This window comes from Phaenicophaeus curvirostris, chromosome 1 (assembly GCF_032191515.1).
Source record: "Phaenicophaeus curvirostris isolate KB17595 chromosome 1, BPBGC_Pcur_1.0, whole genome shotgun sequence".
Taxonomy (NCBI): domain Eukaryota; kingdom Metazoa; phylum Chordata; class Aves; order Cuculiformes; family Cuculidae; genus Phaenicophaeus; species Phaenicophaeus curvirostris.
In genome coordinates this window covers 76,336,916-76,359,445 of record NC_091392.1, presented here as the reverse complement: position 1 = coordinate 76,359,445, position 22,530 = coordinate 76,336,916, and the positions used below count along the sequence as shown (strand labels likewise).

At 44.0% G+C, this 22,530-nt stretch overlaps 1 protein-coding gene across 1 annotated transcript in view; it reads right to left on the bottom strand.

The window, feature by feature from the left end:
- Positions 1-4,274: 4,274 nt before the first annotated feature.
- The window catches only part of LOC138724001 (alpha-2-macroglobulin-like protein 1), a 30,513-nt gene continuing 12,257 nt past the window's right edge, over positions 4,275-22,530 (bottom strand). The window contains exons 16-36 of the mRNA XM_069863597.1: positions 21,846-21,992; positions 20,556-20,729; positions 18,916-19,021; positions 18,233-18,341; positions 17,920-18,145; positions 17,594-17,720; positions 17,332-17,453; positions 17,104-17,155; positions 16,698-16,781; positions 15,934-16,110; positions 14,612-14,693; positions 14,358-14,514; positions 13,053-13,127; positions 12,168-12,321; positions 9,165-9,346; positions 8,539-8,754; positions 7,765-7,886; positions 6,914-7,004; positions 6,097-6,165; positions 5,742-5,844; positions 4,275-4,476 (exon numbers count right to left, since the gene is read on the bottom strand). Coding sequence (XP_069719698.1) covers positions 4,430-4,476; positions 5,742-5,844; positions 6,097-6,165; positions 6,914-7,004; positions 7,765-7,886; positions 8,539-8,754; positions 9,165-9,346; positions 12,168-12,321; positions 13,053-13,127; positions 14,358-14,514; positions 14,612-14,693; positions 15,934-16,110; positions 16,698-16,781; positions 17,104-17,155; positions 17,332-17,453; positions 17,594-17,720; positions 17,920-18,145; positions 18,233-18,341; positions 18,916-19,021; positions 20,556-20,729; positions 21,846-21,992 — 2,622 coding nt within the window. The 3' untranslated portion in view covers positions 4,275-4,429. The remainder of the gene's footprint in view (positions 4,477-5,741; positions 5,845-6,096; positions 6,166-6,913; positions 7,005-7,764; positions 7,887-8,538; positions 8,755-9,164; positions 9,347-12,167; positions 12,322-13,052; positions 13,128-14,357; positions 14,515-14,611; positions 14,694-15,933; positions 16,111-16,697; positions 16,782-17,103; positions 17,156-17,331; positions 17,454-17,593; positions 17,721-17,919; positions 18,146-18,232; positions 18,342-18,915; positions 19,022-20,555; positions 20,730-21,845; positions 21,993-22,530) is intronic.

The following is a 22,530-nucleotide window of genomic DNA, read 5'->3' as shown; positions in this document are numbered from 1 at the left end:
TTGGGCTGTGACCAAACATAACTGCTCCAAATGCCAGGAGTTCTTTTTTAATTGAGATGGAAAACCGGCTGATTCTCTTTAAAAAAAAAAAAAAAAAAAGTTGTAGGAGATATTTCAGGTATTCAAAGTAAAGGCCAGATAGTGATCAAAGGAACAATGGCAAGGTGGAACCCAGCCAGTGTAATCCCTGTGAATCAACCATTCCTAAGCCTCTGAACAACTGAATGAGTAAGCCATTGGTCCCTGTTCCAAAACCCACTGAAGTCTATTCAAGGGAGGAAACTCTCTGGACTCTATGCAAACGAAGGGGAACTACTGCAATAAAGAGGCTATAGGACTTACTGGGGGGTGCTTTGAGGGGAAGTATTTTGGAATCCACAAAGAGAATTTGAGGATTTACAAGACGACACTAGTATGTTCGAGGACACTAGTATGTTCGATACAAGTATGCTCGGGCAGGGAAATGGAGGAATCGAGGCAGATCAGAGATGAGCAAACATGAGAGAAGAGAGGGATAAGCTAAGCTGGTCAGATGCAGTCAGTGTTTTTGTCTGGAGCGTGGACAAGTTTTGCACCTGATCACCACAGTTGTATATTCACAGAAAATAATTTGTATTGCTTGTTGTGTGGTTATGTTCTTTGTTGTTTGCATGTGTGTGTGATTCAAATAACAAAATTAGGTCTAGCCAGTAAATAGGTTGAAAGGTTTCAGGGACCAGAAACCCAAGAGACCTATGAAGGCACGTTTCTCCGAGTGCTAGTCCTCAGGAAAAGGACTGACACTGCTGACACTGTCTTTGAAGTACTGTCTCAACTTAGTGTTAACCTGTGTGTGCACATCTGTTGTGAACTTGCACACCATCGTGCTATTAGTGGGAACTGAAAGAGAGATAAGACTTACCTGCATTGACCCAGGAAGAAAGGAAGCCTTTGTATCTTTCAGGCCACCACATTCAGCTGCCCTGAATACTTTTCAGGGAGAGCAAGTGCACCTGGCCATTATCTACAGTCCATTACCCTTGTTCTACCCTCACATCCAAGCATGACAGTAGGGATGATAGAGGATCCATCACAACCTATTCGCTTTGGTATAGACTGGTTTTCCATTGGTTTGTCTATGAGCTTTTTGAACCTGCTTATGTTACTGGCTCCCATAACTCCCATAGCAATAGGTTCTTATAGGGTAAAGTACGTTTTTTGTTTGTTTTAAATTGATAACTAACTAGTTTTGTGACATATCTCCAGATTGACATGGAAAGATTTGCTGAAGGATAGTTTTCCATTCACTTTATCTACCGCCTTATTTATTTTTGTAAATCCCAGTCCCTCATCTATTCACAACATTCTGCTCATTCTGTGTACCAGTCAGTGGAATCTTGGCCTTTTTAGTGTCTCTTGGTGAAGCACTTGTTCCATCCCATAATTTCTGTCACTGAGGCTTATGCTAGGATCTGTGAGACTGGCTTATAGTGTCTGTCTGGAAACCTATCCAGTGATATGCCTAAATATAAGCCAAGATTAATTTCATAGGTAGCATCACTTGCTCGCATTTTAGGTGCAGAACTGCCCAACTCTGGGCTCAGCAAGAAGCAGCCCATTTTCATTCATTCCAATGGCGTTTTTTTCCTTTACAATATATTTTACCAAAGGAGTTTTGCTAGAGAAACGGCATCTTGCAGAGCAAGCCACGGAGCAATGGTGACGCTCAGTGGCCCTGCAAGAAAAGTGCACTTTCCGAGTTCCCGTTTTTTCCACTTTGTCAGGAAGAGACTGGTAGCAAATGAACCCCATACACAGGAGAGTAAACAGCAGTGCCTTATGTAAGGGTGATTTGCATTCTGTGCCATGCAGATTGGTATAGTACAGTTTTGTGGTAAGTGGTCATTTAAATCAGAGTATAAACCAGGGAGATTATGATCTTCAAAGAAAACAGGAAGAGCTTACTACAATTGCTGTGTATTTTCTCCAAAAAGAGGCGGAGAAAGAAAAGTGGTACTACAAATCACACCTACAGAGACAGTAATTTCTGATTGTTTACAGAAAAAGATGAACATTGAGTAGTGGTGCGTGATATAAAGTGTCAGTATGAAGATGTAGTTAGGACTGAACTTATAGTTCAATGTGGGGTACCTGGGTGTACAAACAAAGCAAACAAAAGAAAGGGAACTTTTACAACTCAGAAGGAGAGATGACAATGAAAAGGACACCAACTACAGAAACATATAATACACATGATATATTTTTTTGCTTGCAGGGGACAAGGAGGAAAACAAGGTGACTAATAAAGTAAGAGGAGCAAAAAGCATAATAAAAAACAAGAGGAAGAGAAAGCAGGGGTCTTGCAGAGATGGGAAAGGGGCATATACAGCGGGCAGGAGGATTAGGCCACCTAGGGAAAGACAGATTTGCCTACCATTACAATGAAGAGAGAAGAAACACAGGAGAGGACAAAATGATTAAGCAGGCAGAGAATTTTGGAAGAGACAGGGACCTTTTTGGTAACCAAAGTGCTTGGGACAAGAAGCTCTGGAAGCAGTTTAGACAGACCACATGGGCAATGGGGACTGGCACCTGGGATTATGGTCTGGGTGATGGAGGAGCAGAGCAGTGTGAAGAGAAGAATGAGGAACAATTGCCCTTTGGTTGTATGTAGGGGTTGAAAAGAAACACTCTTGGCAAAGGAGAATGTCCCAGGAGAAGGGCAGGGGTGTGGGCTGAAGCCTTCACGGAACTGTTAGTGGGTCTTGGGGCACAAAACACCCTGAGAGAGAGAGGAGGCAGAAAATTGTGTGTGTGAAAATGGGAGGGAAAGGACTGGGGAAAGTGAAGTGCAGGGTGGTGGCGAAGACATAAACACTAAGAGCAGGCAGGTTGTAGGGCAGCTTGACAACTGGGGCTGTGAGAGAGGGTTACTGGCCATGTTGGCAGAGTTGACTATAGGGTGGGTGAATCAGGGTCTTGTCTTGTTCCTGGGTTCTCCAACACCTAGTGCTCCATCCCAATGTTCCCACTCACCCAGAGAGGCCCTGTCTCCCTTTTGCATTCTATGTCCCCACACAGCCCATCTAACGCCAGACCCTGACCTCTCCTTTTCCTCCTCTCTCTCGTTTCCTCCCTCTGCTGCAAGAGCCCCATTTCCAAGAGGGATGGAGAGAGAGAGAGAGAGGGAGGAGTTGTTGGAGGAGGTTTATTCCTGGTCAGGGCTGATGGTTTTTTTGATTGATTGGTTGGTTTATATGGCCCTGCTCAGAGTCCTAGAATCAAGGTATGTCCCATTTCTTCCTCATCACCCTATTTTACAGTCAGGGTACATAATGAGTTTTGGATTCTAAGGCTATTTTCCCAGTGAATTAAGAGTTGGTGTGTGCAGAGGGAATTCACCCACACTGCAGTTTTGAGGCACTAGCTGTTGGGCAAGCCCTTTAGGAGGTAGAAGAGGTGAGTTTGCAGGTACAGCCAGCTGCATGGAGGATCACATTATCTTTTTTCTGCTGATTCCAGCTGAGTTCAGGTTCACAGCTGGATCAACCCTACAGGTGGGATGTGGATTGAAAGATCTCTGCCTGCCTCTGTCACTCCTCTTAGCTAGACTGCATCAGCCTCAAGGGTTCTTCTGCAACTCCTGATCTCTTTCAGACACACAATCCATTTTTTTCATCTTCCAGGCTCATCTCTTCTGGGTATCATTTCTTACTCTGTTTGTGTCTTGAGGAAAGACCATCCATTTCTAGCCCTAGCTCCAGAAGCACACCCACAGTGCAGGATCTCTGACACTGTTTGGGTACTATCCCAGTCCTGGCTACAAGGTGGTAACACATGGCAGTCATTTACACTACTGTTAGTCTACTTTATAACCATAGTACATGCACACAATCTTCATCTGCTAGCTTTCTGAGGTTATCTTGCTTGATCCCCTTCTGCAAGACAGGTATGTAGAGGAAGCTGTAAGGACATCAGTTCTCCATTTTCCATGTCAGGAAGGTGAAAAGGCCACAACCTTGAGAAGGTCATGGACAGTTTACTACATAGTAACATAACAATGTCTTCTTCTGCATTACAATTCTACACCAGGACTAAGAAATCTTAGGGGATGAGTTGTAACACCATTTTGTTGACTTAGGCTTTTTCAGTTGCATTCAGATTCTGAGTGCTGTGAGGATTGCCCATGTGAGAAGTATATGGAAATGGAATAAAAATAGATCCTTTTAACCTTCCGTGGTATGCTCAAGCCTTGGTTTGCGTTGAGATTATACCTGGAGTAGAAACTGTGCCCACAACTAGTATAGTAGATACCAATTCAACCTGCAGTCCAAGAATGCTCTACAGCACATGATATAATTAAATACAAAGCAAAGGTGGGCTGCTTTGCTTGCTTACTGACAGTCTTCTGCTCTGTTTTAGCTGTTCCCACCTTGTAAGTCTGTTAACATTAGCTTGAACTGCAAGGGAAAACATATTCTCTTGCTGCGCGGTCATCTGTAGAGACAAAAGTGAAAGGGTGCTGAGTTGCAGAACTGCATGATAGGGTAATACCAAAATTCTCTCTCTTTAGCACAACCAACCCACTACCTTATTTTTTACTCTTCGGACTGTGAATGCAGGAACAAGAAAATGTTTACAGTGGTCTCTCTCCCCAACACATCTCCACTACAGCTGTAAATGTCCTCCTATGTAGTGTGATATCTTCCAATTCAAGAACATGTTTGTAATTAGAGAACTTTTTAGTAGTTCATCCTGATAGCTTTGGGTGTTTGCTGATAATTCGTATTTTTATGTCAGATAACAATTTTTAAAGTGTATGTACTAAGTACAAAAGTTCTTGTACAGGATGGAACAGAAATGAGAGAACATATTAGGTTACAATATTTAGCTCTGTAAAGGCTGGGTTAAGAAGTCTCCTCCTCTTCTTGGAAGGGGGAACAAGAATGGAATTCAGTATAATGAGAGATAAGGAGCTGGAGAAGACAAAGTAAATTGACAGAGAAGCTTTTTTCCCCACAGAAATGTAGCTTGAAGCTAGAGTAAGTCAAAAACCAGTCATTTTGAACACATACACACCACTCTGGGCCCCTCACCACAAGAAGGATGTTGAGGCTCTGGAGCGAGTCCAGAGAAGAGCAACGAAGCTGGTGAAGGGGCTGGAGAACAGGCCTTATGAGGAACGGCTGAGAGAGCTGGGGTTGTTTAGCCTGGAGAAGAGGAGGCTGAGGGGAGACCTCATTGCTCTCTACAAATACCTGAAAGGAAGTTGTAGAGAGGAGGGTGCTGGCCTCTTCTTCCAAGTGACAGGGGACAGGACAAGAGGGAATGGCCTCAAGCTCCACCAGGGGAGGTTTAGGTTAGACATTAGGAAAAACTTTTTCACAGAAAGGGTCATTGGGCACTGGAACAGGCCGCCCAGGGAGGTGGTTGATTCACCTTCCCTGGAGGTGTTTAAGGCACGGGTGGATGAGGTGCTGAGGGGCATGGTTTAGTGTTTGATAGGAATGGTTGGATCCAGTGGGTCTCTTCCAACCTGGTTATTCTATGATTCTATGATAGTGCCAGGCAGTTTCATCTCGAGAACAGGATAGCAAGTGAATCTGCTACTTGAATGTAGAAGTTTTATACAGAGGAAACCCAAGCTTGGAGTTGCAGGAAGAAGTGCACTGGAGCAAGGAAGATAAAAGAATAAGGGTCATAGACAGAACTGTGTCTGAGGGGGGTGTTATCATAGTTAGTCTATGCCAGTGAAAACTCACCTGGTTTATAGTAGTCATAGACATGCACTGTTGTTGCTTTCAGGTTCTGCACTTCAATATCTTGTTCCACTGAGATGTTAAGCTTCAGAGGAGTCTTACTTAGCTGGAGAGACAAATAGAAGTGAGCAGAAATGCACTGGGCATCTCAGTCACCAACAGAACATTTTTATTCCTTCTGCATCAGAGATTTTTTTTCTCTAGCTTTCCAGGTTCTTCCATCCTCTTCCTCTTTTCCCAAAATTTTAGCCTGCTTAACCATCCTAGAGATTTGTATTTCTGATCTCTGAAAGTCCCAACACAAAGTGCTCCAGATGCTTCTATTTGAATGGACAGCTCCCTGTGGTCTTTCTCTTACCTCTTCCAGGTAGATTGTGAGTTTATCTGGTTTTATCTCTGTCTTTTTCACCAGGGGTATCTCCTCTATCTGTATAAGAAGGCAAGAGATGATCTTGGTTAGCACCAGCTCATTGGCATTCTCTGCTATGTCACACCAAGTTTGGTATTTGTCAGTGAACCATTGCTGATTAAAGCACTTAGCCTAGTCAGCCATGATGACATTGAGCCAGCTATAATGGCATTGAAATTGTTGGGAGTGCATAAAGCCTTAGAAAATATTTTTTCAGATTTGGAAACAGATTTTTCAGATTTGGAGCCGTGTTCCTACTTTCAGCATTCGTAGCAAAGGGAATGCTATGCTATGCTATGCTATGCTATGCTATGCTATGCTATGCTATGCTATGCTATGCTATGCTATGCTATGCTATGCTATGTTATGCTATGCTATGATAGATCTTCTTGGCAACCTCCTGGAACACCGAAGCATGCCATCAAACAACCCCATAGAGTATCACTACAGATGTCATTGGCAACAGCACAGGGTCTCATTGCATCCTAGATGATTCTAACTGGGTGCTTTTCACAGCCTCTCTCTAGTCCCTAACTGCATATGTGATCCTCTTTACTGAACGTGAAAAGCCGTATGATCAATTCTGCAAATGGGAAGTTGCCTTGTGAAATAGCCAATTCTGGCTGCACTTGCCTAATTTAACTTAATCTGTAGCAAGACAAGCAGCTACCATTCTCCAGCAGTCCTTAGATGTTTGGATATTTCTGGCTGAGTTATATCTTGAAAATAGATTTTCTTCAGGAAAGGCCAGAGGAAGAAGTCTTACGTTTTTCACAGAGCTCTTCACAGGCAGGAACCCTGACAGCATCTCCACCTCCACCAAGGCCATGTTACTGGTCTCACGATCCCCTACATAACTGAAAAAAGGTAGGAGAGAAGCACATTAGATGTGGAAGGCATCAAAGGATTTCTAGGAGATATTAATGAACACTTCCAAACTCTAATTTGTTCTTCAGTGATGTGAAAGCTCAGCAGCTTGTCTAACTGATGGGAGAAAAGGAAACACAAACACCTTGCCCTCCATCTACTTGCTCAACACGGACAGCATGTAGCAAATGTGTTATAGTTAATGTTCATGCTGCCCTTTACAATAGGTGGAAGTGATCTTTGATGTTACAGATTAAGAGTGGCAATGTTGGTGGTGTTCTCTTTCAAGACAGTAGGGTACAGAGATTACAGACCAAGAATATGGGCACTCATCCTAGACAGATGCAGACAAGTGAAATGAGAGTAGGGACCAGAGTTTCTGCAGGAGAATGCACTGCAGGGCTAGTTCGACCCAGGCTGCTGATTGTCCCCACAGTGGGGGAACTCTGGCTCCTGGGACTGCTGCTATCTCAGCTGCTAGTGCTCTGGGGGCTACTGAGTTCCTCCATGATGACTAAGATAGCTGCTGTGCTTCTGCAAGCTGCTTCCAGTGCATTCCCATGCTTCCTGTGCATTCCCATGCTTCCCCAGCGTCTAGTTGTCAATTCACAATCTGTCTGGGACACATGGAGAAGAAAAGAATCTGCCCCTGGGTCTTCATCTTCAAAGACAGGAGAGGTTTATGGGGTTCTGGTCATACTACTGGTGTTCCCACTTCTTCCCACTGAAGAGCCTCAAGGAATCTCATACCTGACAGACAGATGAATGTCAAGCTGTTTCCTGACACCATCACATTCTCTTGGTACTGTTTCCACATCCAGGAGAAAGACCTCTTCTGTTTTTGGTGGTGGAGTGTTATAGTACAAAGTGATCTGGTGAGGGAGAAAATATGTCTATGATGTGTCCTGGAGCTTCCCTGTATGAGCCAAAGGACTACCTGTGTCTTCAGCTTTTAACAAATTGGTTGGCCCCAGCTGCTTTCTGTTCAGACATGCTGTGTTTAGCGCATACGGTCAGATACATCTAGAAATGTAGCCCTCAACATGGAGGCTCAGCTATCTGTGATCCAAGACCTCATTTAGTACAACATTGGCTCATTTTTTTACTGAAAAAATGTGTTGTGAAAGTATGAGAAAGTACATTAGCTAACACCCTGCCCACTACAGAAAGAAATATAACTGTTAACTAGTGACGTGATAATAGTTAGAAGTTCCAAGACTCAAGAGGAAAAATACTGACAAAACTACTATAAATGAAAGAAAGAGCAGAGAATCAGGAGTGGACAATCCAGCACGAGGGTTGGTCACACTCCTCCAAAGAGCAGCATAGGTCAATTTTCCTCCAGCTGCCTGGTGACTAACTGCCTGGTCAGTGAGTACACCTGAGCTCCTTCAAGCTTGACATGATTCTGCCTAGGAAGCCAAATCCTACTCAAAATTTTAGGCTGTACACCTACTTAGAGCCAAACCTCACTTGAACAGTGAACAGCAAAACCTGAGAGCTCTGTTCCTTATGTATACTCACCTGTACATAAACACAGCCACTGCCAGTCGCCTGCACTGTGTATGTCCCTGGGACTGTAATGAGAGATGCCTGATGCAGGACCAACTTGTTATTCTTGTGCACATGGAACTCCAACAGAGAAGCCTCCTTGTCTTTCACTGTCACCTTCACATCTCTCATCTCCTGAGGAATTAGGGCTGCATACTGAGACAGAGCCTGCAGGCTAACAACTGTGTCCTGAAGACAGAGAAAGTTATTTTGCTGTGGAGTCATGCAGTACAAGGTCTAGCACGCTAGGTCAGGTACTACAGTACCATGCACTTCACGGCCCTGATTCCCACTCTGACACAAAGAGGGCCTACATCACTAAGTGCATAAGTAGGGTCTATATCACAGACAGCAGGATGACTTCTGCTATCTGGAAAGGGTGGCTTCTGAGTCCTGGGGTTAGCAGTCCCAGGCCTTGGTAATCCCATTTACACCACATAGAAATAGTGTTTCCCTGTGTCGCTCCCCTTCACAAGCAGAGGCTCACATATGTCTGTTTGCAAAGGAGGGATCTAGAGTGATGTGCACATGAGAGATGTCCACATTACTCTAGGCACCCTATCTCTCTCCTTCACCCATGACTTTTCCCAGTATGTTACCTGTGTGGAAGCAAATCCACCAAAAGCATTTCGTTGTCCACTGAGCCAGTGTACAAGTTTGCTCACTGAGGCTTCACTGATTGTCAAGTCTGGTTTGGAGATATGCGCCAGGAGGATGTAGGCTACTGTCTCAATCACAGAAGAAGATTCTTCACTACTGGAATGTGATGTCAGGAGCTCTGCTGTTGGCGGGGGGAAAACGTGGAAAAGAAGAAGAGTAGTTCCCTATGAACATCAGCTTCTCATCCCCTGGCATCCCTCAAGGACTGGCAGTTTCCTGTACGCTATCAGAAATGCATGTGCCTTTTTCTGGGGCACCTTAGAGTGCAGAATACAATCCCTCTTGTTGGTTTTGTACTCTGAAGAGCCAGCCTTCAATGATAGGCTCCCTTTCTTCCTCTGAAAGCATGGAGCCCCAATCCTCAACCAATTCCTTGAGGGAACAGCTCCTCTAGAAACTGGTTGACTCTTAACAGAGGCTTTTTGTTTAAAGTAGAGTCCTAGTCTTATTCAGCTTTGTGTGTATTCAAAGTGATGTCCCCAAGCTACAGCATTTTTGCTCTTTCTGCATTTACCTAGAATAGTTTAACAGGGATCCCTCTGCTGAAAATCTCTAGGACTCATTTCCAGTCAATGTTATCTATTGTACAAGAATTGGTGATCAATGAGGGACAATTGCTGGCAGACTGCCAGAGGAGCAAGACTATTCTGCCTATTTTGTTGGCATCTTCGCTATGCAATGCATAAGCTACAACAATTTAAACTAGAGCTGGGCTCCCATCTATGGTCCAAGCTGCAGGCACTGAATGTGTCTGAGTCTAGTTGAATTTTTGGCTGTAGTAATGGTAGAGGAGTGGCCAAAATTCAGCTAAGAATTTAGCTTGGTTGTGCCAACATAGACATTGTCTGTGATGGTAGAACATGTGAAAACCTGAAATGCTTTTAAACTCAAAGTCAGTTTTCAGATCAAACCCTCACTTTTGAAAAAGGAATTACAGAATCACTTGTTTTTATAAAACCAACCTAAAAACTTTAGAATGTAGCTGAGGAACTCTATGAGCAGATATTACTTCATTATGTTTATCGCAAGGGAACATTTTTGCCTGAGGGTTTTCTGATTTGTTATCTCCAAGGTGGTGTTAGCCCAAAAATTTTTTTCATGAAATGGTAGAAGGTGTCTTGGAGATGCATCTACAGGTGTCCTGCAGATTGACCTTGATTCTTTAAAGAGCACCTAACTCCAGTTTGAGATCTGACTGTAATCCTATTAGTGAGGCTAGCAGAACACCAGCCACCAGGCCCAAAAGGTGTCTTTAGCCAGCAGAAAATAATCATCTCAGGCAGAGATTCTCCAGCAGGCAAAACTCACTGCAGCTGGTGGCTGCAGTCACATCCTCAGTCTCAGTACACAGAACACAGACATGTTTAAACATGAAGGACAACACCTCTCCCTCAGTTACAACTCCATTGCTCTTGCCAAGTCATTGCTAACTATTATCAATGGCAGCAAGAGCCAAAGAAACATTTCATTTGACACATACTCAGTGTTACAGTGCTTCATGCCCTTGGGCCTTAAGGGGACATTTTCCAAAGTGCTTGGTACATTAGAAGCATCAAACCAACTGGACATTAAAGTGGATGTGCTCCAGTCACTTGTTCCGTATATCCTTTATCAGAGGCTGCTCTGGAAAAGTATTGCAGTCAGGGTGTGCAATTCTACTCCTTCCAGTTTGCCTACTAACCACCCTGTGATGTCATCTTGGCAGCTTGAGTGGCAATGCAGTGAACTGCACTGGTAGCTGCTCAGGGTGCAAAATCCTTCCTCCTTTTTTTCTTCTATGTTATTTTGAGCATTATAAATTGAAAGTATCCTTGAATAGAAGGACTTGGAGGTGCTGATGGATGAGAAGCTCAACATGAGCTGGCAAAGTGTGCTTGCAGCCCAGAAAACCAACTGTATCCTGGGCTGCATCAAGAGAAGTGTGACCAGTAGGGCAAGGGAGGTGATTCTGCCCCTCTACTCTGCCCTCATGAGACCCCGCCTGGAGTACTACATTTGGTCCTGGAGTCCTCAGCATAGGCAGGATATGGATCTGTTAGCGTGAGACCTGATCCAGTGGGAGGTGCCCCTGCCCATGGCAGAGGGGTTGGAACTCGATGATCTTTAAGGTATCTTCCAACCCAAACCATTCTATGGTTCTTTGATTTTTCAGTCCCAAATACAGTTCACCATACTGCTAGATCATAGAATCATAGCTCAGCTATTTATTTGAACATGCATTTCAAAATGTATTTTGGAACACAGTAGAAAAGAAACTCAAAGAAATGCCAAACAGAGGGAAGCACAGAAGATCAAAACTCCATAGCAGGTTGGATCAATAAAATATTAAACTGAACATAAATATGAACAGAAATGGGGAAGAACTTATGTAAGACAAATCAAGTAATATTGTTAGCAACTGCTTAAGCATCAGCTTAAGTGCTTTGAAGCCCCCATCTGGTATTTTCATTGAGGATATGAGTCCATTTTTTTCCAAGTTAAAGAGAAAAAAGAAGAACCAAGTGCAACAACGCATCAATAAAGATGCATCCACACAAGGGTCCTGGTCTGAGTGGAGTAGCAATTGAGAAGCACTTAATAAGGTTTGAATTCTGCAAGTAAATGCCCTGACCAGCAGCTAAATAGACATGGTGAGGCTAGTTTCCTCTGCAACATCTCTTTTACTATGTATAAATTACTGATGAATGATGGGAGCACCACAACTCAAGTGAGTACTTTGACAACACAGATTAACCTCTGCTGCTTTTGATTAGAAATTGTTACCTGGGTCTGAGAAAGCTAAAAACTTTGACAGCGTCACTAAATTACCATTTTCTGACACAAAAGCCAATCTGTGAAAAGTTAAATTTCCCAAACCACTTTAATTAAGTCCTAGAGATTTCGGGCCTTTAACACAGTCATTTTGTCTAGACTCCCAAATCTTCTAAATAGCAACAACCTACCAGTTTCCTTCTCTAACATATCCAGGAGCTGCTCTCTCATCTCCATGTCTCTGGTCAGAGTAAAGACATAGGCCATCAAGGCCTTGACATAAAGGCTTGTCTTATCAAATGTTACGTTCTTGAGGCAATGTAAAGCACTCTCCAGCATGGTGTCCTGAGGAAGAAATCAAAACCCAATTACTTTTCTTTGATAACTTTTTACTGTGAAAATCTATCCCCAGCCCTCAAGTACCCCAGCTGCATCCTTGATGTATTCTAGCATCTCTTTCAGGGCTGTGAAGTAAAGTGGACAAAGCATCATTCACTGTAGGCTGAAAATTAAGAGGTTACTAGATGGATCACTGTGATAAGGGATTATTAATAAAACAGAGAATCCAGCTGTAGGAAGTGTCTGGTAGCACGCTGGCTCAGAGCTATCAGACCTGCATGCTGTGGGTTTTGGCTCCTGACAGAGTACCACACAGTGTTGAGAACTGTACCACTAAGGCTGCAGTATCAACCCATTCTGCTAGAATAGTCTACACTCGACTTGAAGGTTATTGCTTTTATTTCAGGTCTGAAACATCATCTTATTTTTTTTCTCCTTTAGATGTGTTGGTCAGTTTAATGAAACTCTTGTCTTTCCCTGCAAGCCTTGAGAGACAATTCTTTCCCCTGAGATCAGCTGGGAATGGCAGATGCTCTGCTTTGCCATGAGTCAGGCCATTTATATTAATAACTCCTTACCAAACTAAAACTTTCCTGTTAAGCTTATTGTGTACAAAGGTGGGATGTGACAGAATGTTTCACTAATTCAACCTGGGTACTGCGTGATGCCACAAATCTGAGGAGGAATCAAGGGTGGAGCATGCTCCCAAGCCCTGCAAGAGTTCAGATGTGACTTACATTCTTCTCCACATGGAGCTCCACCAGTGCAACAGTGATATAGGCTGTTAATGAGATTGTATCATCCACACCACCCTGCAAGTTACACAGACAGACATCAGAAAAGGACAAAACTAACCAGCCTGTCATTGTTTAGCCACTGAAACTGCCTATGGATGACATATCTGAAGGAGTACAGTAGTATGCTTCTGTGCATTCTTGGACGTGTGGGGACTGAAGGAAAGCCCTCCAGGCTCACATACTAAGTATTACGACAGTCTGGCGTTGAAAGCAGCCTCAGAGACATATTTGCCTGCAGCCTATGCATGCCTTCTCATAGAATGCATTAAGCAAACTCTTAAGCTACTTATTTTATTAAGTATGTTACAATTGGACACTAGAACAAAGTTTTATGATGCAGGGTTTGCGTACAAGAAGCAATGCCAACTTACATATAGTTTAACTGACTATGAGAAGTTACAGGAGCCTCTTTTCCCATCAGAGGACATTCGTTCTTGGGGAAGTTCTGTTTGCACCCTCAGACAATTCTGCATCCAAAATGAGGGGTGAAATTTAGGCTGAGATGCTGAGAAGTATCATTCACACTAAACAGCACAAACTCCAAAGCGTAAGGGGTAGGGGGAAAATCTGCTCCTAAAAGTTCTGGTCAAACAGAAAGCCCAAGAAATTAATGAAGGTCAGACAAGGATGAACAGTCTACATATACACTCTGCAATCTGACCAGTGTGAATTATTCTTACCTTTACAAAGACAGATGAAGTATTGCCATATTGCATGCACTCCGTTTGGTACCTGAGCACCAGGGCATGTTCAGTAAGAGTCTGGTGTATTTACACCTACACTGCCAGGATCATTTTGGGGATGCCAAGTTCCGGGTGAAATCATACTTGGTGAGCAGTGAAAGGATAACTGTGTCTTCAGACAATTCCATATTAGAGCACATGGTCAGGCCTATTGTGCATCATGAGATATGAGAAGAAGGAGAATCCAAACTAGTGTATTCTAGACAAGCACTAGAGTAAAAAAATATTTCTCCTTGTGCTCCTGAAGTGCCTTGGCAGAATTAGCCAAGGTGCTTTTTGGCTAGAGTAAAAATGAAGAAAGCCTATCAGAGATTAAAACCTCAGAAAGAGGAAATGCCTGCTGGTTTAGGCCACGCCTTTTCATTCTGCTCTGGGAAGCTGTGTTGGCTGTGCTAGGCCATGGGGACATTGCTTTGTGCTACTGTACACAGTGGAAGAACCTGGAGAAGCAGCTGTGTGCCCCACATTGCATTCCTTCTACTTCTGTGTCTTGCAGCCGTACCTTCAAGTCATTGTTGAAGAGCTTCCCCACGCTCTGGAAGCACCCACTGGGCAGCTGCTGCTTCTGCAGCCAGAGCAGAGCATCGTGCACATGATCCTTATTGATGTAAATGTGAGAGCTGGCTTGTCCAAAGGACCTGGCTACAAAAGCTGTCAGCCTGTGGGCAGAGCACAGAGGAATTCCATGTCACAGCCTGGAGCTGAAACGTCAAGGATAATAGGTTTGGGATGACCACACCAACTCTGGTCACTCACCATGTGTTGCCCTGGTTGTCAGCTTTCCCAAAGGCACTGTAGGAGCCATCATCATGTTTGTAGAGCAGCTGACGCTGGTAACCTATAAAGACAGGTGCCAGGATACAACTGTCAGTGTGACAGTCTGTAGCACCTCCGACTATATCCTTGATGTGGGAAGAAGGCTTCACAGCAAGAGACTTCAACAAATCGTACATTCAGAGACATTGGGGTAAACCTTTAACCACACAATTTCCTGTGCATCCCACAGCATCAGCACGACAAGAAGCAGTTGCACAGTCTCACCAAAGTGCAACATGTGGCTGATCTACATTACTAGAGCCCCTATGTGCAAATACTGTGGGTGTCTGCCCTGCTTTATTTGTGGAAATGTGACATGCTCAGCTGCCTCATATCTCCCTTTGTGCCAGGGATTCCTGATGGGCCTTGCTGTGAATAAAAAGAGCATAGGAGTTATGAGGAAGGCTTTTTCTAGAGGGGACCAATTTGAAATCCTGCTTGATTTTCAGCACTGCAGCTACTCCTATTGGAACTCATGAAAGCACTTTTTATGGATGTACCTAAAGCAACAAGGCCACACCTTTAAGCTCTGAGTGCAAAATGCTGTCTGCATCTATTTGCTCTTCCTTAACCCTCCACACAACTTCACTGTTCACCCTCTACCTCACCCCTCTGCTGTTACCATTCTCTTAAGTAGGTCCCTGCTGCCAGATATCTGTTCCAACTTGTAGTACAAGAGAGAAACCGGGAAGGAGAGGGAGTAAAATCCTAACCATGGGAGGCTGCTGAGCTTGAGGCAAAGCAGGGTAGGGAGATTGGCAGGCTGGAATGTGAGGCACATTGCAAAAGGAGACACAGACAATGGCACTGTATTAAATTCAGATTATATTGGGCAGAGCTGACATGTTCATACAATACATGTCCTAAAACACAGGGAAACACTACCGAGTTCATATCTATCCCCAAAGGCCACTTCTTAGTCCAAATAATAGCAGCTGATGCCCTATTTCCACAAGGGACTTTTTGTCTGCCTCAGATTTATAAGGGAACAAACCATAGACATCATGTAATGATGGAGCTGATTAATTACCCACAATCTTTCCAGAAAAGCAGTCTTAATACTTCAATAACTGGTACAGACACAAATCTTGCTTCTTCAGAAGCACCCTTTTCCTTCCATGAGACATTTCCCTTATTCTCTGTGATATCTTCCTCTGACAGTGCTCCCACTTGCCCCTGCACCTCCTCACCAGGCCAGTGTACCACATTCTTGATTTATAGCAACTTCATGTTGCAGTAGAAGGAAGAAGGACAATGTTTACCTGTTCTCAGGAATCTCAGTGCTTTAGCTTTAATTTCTGGGTCCAGTTGTTTAGTCTTATTCAAGTACTGGAGGATGAAGATGTTTGGTGCAAAGTGAACCATATTCTGTTCGCCACAGCCAAAGGGCATCTCTAGCAGTTGGTCTGAATTTTGTAGTGCTGGGCCCATGATGTCTCCTTAAGTTTGAGGTGGAGGGGCAGGAGAAATGAAAAGCACAGACATTCAGCAGTATGAAGGAAAAGCTGCTTTCTCTAAACACTACTGAGATCCTGGAAAAGAGCAAACCCCTCGCTGAATGGAGATGATTAAGATTTCTTCTGACCCTTCCTAGATTAGGGCATCACAGAAAGGAAAGGTATCATGGTTCTGTGTGGAAGGAGAGAGTACGAATGTGAGGGAATCTGAAGAAAGGTGAAAAGGGTTGTCATTTCTGAGTAGGTATCAAGAAGGGAAAAGAATTATAGAGGCAAAAAATGTAGAAATCTGCAGGGATGGTTTTTGTTCACTGAAGCAGATGGCAGTGACAGATGTAGAGGAAATACCCTGTTTTGTACCTTCTCCTCCAAACACTTGGAGATCACCTAGATCATTCCTTATGAAGGGAATAAATATTGAAAAAGATCACTTGATCCATGTTTCTGAAGCCAATGTCAAACCCCTTATAGTTTATCTTACAAGGAACTGGATCAATGCACCATTACAGGCAAAGCATTTTGTAAGCCCTTCCCACTAGGGCCCTGAGAGCAAGGAAAGCCTTTCTCACCAATTGCAGAGAAAGTGGCTCGGCCAGATCCCTCCAGCACTTCTGCAGGCAGCATCAGGGAGAACTCTTCAGAGACAGTATTATCTGGGGTAAGCAGAATGCAGAAATTTATCTCATGGAAGAAGTGTCACACACAAGTATAACATCACAAGGAGACCCAGGTGAAGCTTAGTCATACACTGAGTCACAGCAGCTGATACTTGGTGACAATTGCCTCAGTACCAGAAACTGCCAGGAAGATGACAGACATGGACAAAGTCTAATGGCTGTTCTCTCAGGCTTAGATGGTGCCACCAGCACTCTCTCTCTGACAAATTTCCCCCCACCCCTGGGTATTTGCAGTAGCCCCTTCCTTTCCATCCTGTTCTCATGATCATTTGCAGTCAGGGATTTTTTTTTCGTATACCTGCAGCACAGAGAAAGGCATTTTGAGTCTTCTCATGTAGGACACCTCCTGGCTGCAGATGGAGAAGAGTAGTTCAGATAGGGAAGGCAGGAAAGGAAGTCACCATGCCTCAGCAGGCCTGCTGGCTTCCAAGAAGAAGGGGCTTTAGCCCCTTCCTCTTAGCATCTTGACTGCCTCAGGGGATAATCCACTGTCTTCAGGTGTTCTCCACCCAGAGGTGTGACTAACCTTCACAAGCAGAGGTTTTATCACTGTGTCTCTCTCTCCTTGCAAAGGCGTCACAGCAAACCTGTTATCACACAGATCATGCGCATCTTCTGCCACGCTGCTCACAGTGACATTCACTTTGCCTGCAAGGAGCACAGGGGCACATTGCTGAGCACTTGCAGCAGATATCTGTACCTACAAGTGCTGGGACCAGACATGCTGAGGCCTGCAAATTCTGCCCCTCCTCCCTCTAGCTGCCACACATTCCTTTGCTCAGCTTCACCTGGCCTGGTGGCTGCCACATTCCACACGAAGTTCTTTGCTTCATTGGCACATATGCAGCTGGTGAACTGGCAGTCTGGACAGGCATCCACCTTTAGTTCTGGGGTCTCTGTGAGCGTGACATGCACCTGAGTGTTGTGGGGTGCACACATAGGCATAGTGTTAGTACTAGGCGGTGCACAAAGGAGCAAGCACCACGGTTTGTGAAATGCATGGTTGTGCTTTGTGGCCCAGATGTCAGTATCTAGGGCTTCTGAGAAGTTCAGAGCTTGCCTTTTGGATCAAGCTTTTGCTCCAACAGAGGTACGTAATTGGGGGAATACTCACCTGGATACAGTCCTTGAGATAGTTGAAGACAGTGGCTTTTAGGCTGAAAGTCTCTCCTTGGATCACAGAGTATGGCAATGACAGATCCACAAAGAAAGACTGGAAGACTCTGAGACTGATCAGAGGTGAAACCCCAAAGCCAATATCAGCAACACAGAAGGCATTGGCATTCCATTCGGTGATGGTGTCAGGTACAACAACTTGGAGAGATGCTTGTCCCTCATCCCTACAGCCGGAAGAGAAAGGGGAGAACTTACTCAGAAGCAGACACCAGCATTGCCTCTGGAGAAATCAGGTAAAGGCTGTTACCAACCCGACAGAGACCAAATCCCAAATCCAGGTCTCTGGGAAAAGTGTCCGAGGTTTTGGCTTCTTTGTGTTATCAGTGCGAGGTGTAGAATCACCAAGGCTAACAAGATTTTCTGCAGAAAAGCGAGTGATACATGAGAAAACAGCATATGTGACTACAGATGAATTTTAGTCTTATTCAAGAACTGGTGTATGAGGATGTTCTTCATACACAGGCAATCTAACACAAACCATGTATGCTTTATAGAATCATAGAATCTCCAGGTTGGAAAAGACCTCTTAGATCATTGACTCAGAACAAGAGCAGGCACAATGTCTGCACCTCTGGGGAACACAGCTATAGGGATACAGGGTTGGATGGAGGACACTTGTCCAACCTGAGGCTCAGTCTGATAGATCCAATAAGTTTGATCTGGATCCAGAGGGAGACAACACGCTCAAATGGAGTTGCACCCTTTTAAATAATACGTGGAAGTGCTTGTGGAGAGCTTACTGTGTTTTCCTGTGAAGAGTGCAGAACACAGGGACAGCCAACAGGAAATAGAGATTTGAGTTTTTAACTATGATTTATAAACCAAGACCATTGAACTGGACACAGGCTTTGTTCCTCTCAACAAGAAACACAGCAGGATGCAGGCTGGCCAGAACTGGGAAAGGAGAGCATTTATGGACATATCCATTCCTTACCAACAACATGTTTTTTTCCAGAATACATCTTTTTCTTAAAGTCTGGTAGCACACAGGAAACTGGTTTCTTGATTCTAGTATTGGTTAATATTTTCATGCGCAATTTCTGGGAAAACAGTGAAGACAGTAAATCAATGATAAACAAAAGGGAACAAGGAATGTTGAAAATATATCATGATAGCAGGCATCACAAGGGTGCTGGTGGTAGATGAAAAGCTTTAAAACGCACGTACTTATAGGCTCAGACTCTAAGCAATGCTTGAGGAACAGAAACCAGCTTCTGAGGAGTACTGGGGCTTATTATAACTTCTCATAAAAGTAAATTTCAACAAGATCTGTCCTTCATATGCCTGACCCCATCAATGAACCAGAGTCAAACACCATACATCCCATGAAAAACTTCAAAGAAAAATATTCTAAGCTGTAAATCTCTGCACAGTTTTAAAATGGAAAGATCTGCCTGCTCACTCACAGCCATTGTTACACAAGTTAGTACCAGTCCTGGCTTAGGGATCAGAAAACTGATGGGGAACTTGGTCACACCCTCATATGGATTCTGTTTTTGTCTGAATGAGACTCAGACTCTCAGGGCCTGTGCTTCACAAGGTGAAAATAATGGATTGAATGCACCCTCATGTGCATGGGCTAAGAAGAAGACATCACCACATGGGAAGAAGACGTGATCCATTTGAGCAATCCTTGATTTGATTGAATGTTCTGCAAGTCACTGAGAGCTCTTCTACTTTCTTGAAGTGCTAAAACACTTTTATGGGCCTGTCATGCTTTCTGTAGAGGCTGTGCATGACTGTGGACTTAGTCATATGTTATGTGACAGGACCACTATGACTGAAATATAGTGGGATCTCCTTTAACTAGCATCCTGCATAGTCTAGGAGTAAGCAACTAGATGACAGCAGAGTACCATGCCTTTGAGAGGAACCAGTATTTGTATTTGTGAGCTATACTTCTCTGAGATTAAGAAACCCATGCAACTCAGACTTGATCTTGGATTTTTTTCAGTGTGTTGCTGCCTTCTTCTATTTTGAAGTGCTTTTACTTGCATATTTTTTTTTTAAACAGCACTCTCAGAAGCAGCACTTCTTGTGTTTCAGTTAACAGACATATTGTTAATCTTTTTCTGGCTATTGTGCTTGTTAGCAAATTAGTTTATTTTGTAATTTGTCGCGACAGTTATCTATGAAGAAAAATAGTGAAGAACTTCTTTTTATTGTAAGTGTTTTAAGAAGTAAGAAGAGACTCGATGAAACACAAAGTAAAGAAAAACGCAAATAAAATCAGAGCCAAACAACAACTGATCAAAGTATGGGGAAGTGCTCAGGGCTTACTGGGATATGCTTGCCACTCCCTCTCTGTAGATATGGTAGCCTAAACTAAGTTTATTCATTTTTACACTGTCTTTCTCTGATCAAGTGGTTTACACTGTGCATACTCATGAGTGTCATCATTCCCTATAGTTTCCAAACCAGTGTGGCTACACTGAAGAACAAGGCATAGATGACTTGTAAAAATGAAAGTCAAGGCAGATGAAGTTTGCCAATACTAAAATTTTGTAGGCATTCAGGATGACATACTCACAACTGCTGGATCAGGAAAAGCTTGGTGCAAGTGTAGAGTCTCACCTTGAACACATTAAAGACATCAGCATCACTTTGGTACCATGGTGCTCCCATTTGACTCTTTTTGTGGACACTGTACTGCTGGGGCAGACATGGGTATGCCTCAAAGTCTTCCAAGTGATAGGGGAACCCTCGGCCTCCAATTGTAAAGCTGTCATCAAACACCGCCTTACACAGCTGCAATGGAGAAACAGACGACTTCATAACAAGCTGGCCAACAAGCTTGTGTATGGGTCAAATGTTTGGACCATAGCCCTCTGCTATACTTTGTAACTCTGCACTTGAGGAAGTTGGCATTGGCTCAGCTTATATTGAAGGACATCAAGCCCAAGAGGTGGATGTAGACAAGTAGCCTCTAGTCTGCAAAATTTCACCTCTGATAGTTCAAGCCTTTTAACTCTAGGGTGCAAGATTGGGATGATTCAGATGAGCGCAAGGCATTGGTACATCTGATGTACATATTTAATGATTATTATTTCGTATACCTGTTAGTAGATGATGCAAATGCTCTGCCCTAGAAGAGCCTTCCTGTAAAATGGGACACCAGATCACACTGTGGGTCCTGTCTACAGGTGCAGCAAGTCCCCCCGGGTTTGGTGAAGCTTCTTTGCAAAAGGCTGGCCTGCAATGACTTAATTTACAACTTTGCATGAGGCATACACATATATATTATATCTGGTATGCATCGTGTGATTATGCTAGGATTCCCAATTCTTGCAGTATTTTTGTTTTAAGCCTTGAATACGTTATTCTGAAACTTGTGGCTGCCTTAAGGTAAGTTCCTTCAATCTTTCTAGATTCTCAGAATGCATCAGGTTGCTGATAAAATCCTGACCACTTTTCTCCAGCCACAGTGTGCAATGGGTGCTGTCCCCTAGCTACTGTTTTCTAAAGAATTCCGGTGCTCAGCCTGATCTACCATAAGATTATAATTCAGTAATGTTTGGGATGAAGGAATAGAAGAACCCTACTGGGGAAAAAATCCCTTTCAAAGCTCTAGCCTCACTAGAGAAGATCAGAGAGACAGGAGGATGTGAGGAAAGCTTCCAGGTACTCTTGTTCCAAGAACAAAGCACTACCACTATCCAGGCCAAGGTCCACAGTTCAGGGCTGATGTGTGAGGAGTATGATTGCCACATAGCTGCTCAGAAGAGATTGAGGAGGGGGAATACCAGGGCAACCACCTAAAACTGCATCTGCGTCCTGGAATGGACTATGGGCTTCCTCCCACCAACTCATGGAGACAGAAGGTGGGCAAGCATTAGGGGGCTGGTCACCAAAGGCTGAACTCACTGTCTGTGCTGTTAGGGTATTGTTCCCCTTCAGGAGGACACTTTTGTCAACAGCACGGATGGAACACAAAGACCCTGGAGCAGCCTTCAGGTCTAGACTGACTTTCGATCCTGGGACTTCTTCCTTGTGTGAGAAGTCCAGTGCCACCTGCAAAAGAAGACAGTGTCAGGGGGCTTAACATTGGATCGTGAGACCTTGTGAGTCTTAGATGTCTGAGCAGCAGAGGGAAAGACAAAGAAGACAAAGAATGAGGTAAGGAAGTGGGATGCGAAGCTGAGACAGGCCCTTCTGGAAATCCATTGGAAGGTTACAGGGGCTGCAATGCATGCAGCTGAGCCAGAATTCCCCTGCCACCCCACATCCACCACTCTTTGATCCAGAGCTACCGTAGAGAGGTAAGCAGGCAGGCTTCTGTGTTAGGAACACAGGGGGATAGCGCATTCCCAAGTCAGTCATGGAGAACACAGGGAGAGACAACAGAACTCAGAGGGGCCTGGTTTACTTGTTGAGGTAGGACTAGGAATTCAGGGAAGAAGGAGGTTACCTTTTTTGTTTCCCAGCCAAAAATACTGAGCATCTGGTTTGGTATGCATCTAGCATACACCACTTGGCTGAGGAGAAAACAGGACCAGGAACCACAGCAGGCCAGAGCACATCGATAATGCTGTAGTACTCCCTGTGTTTC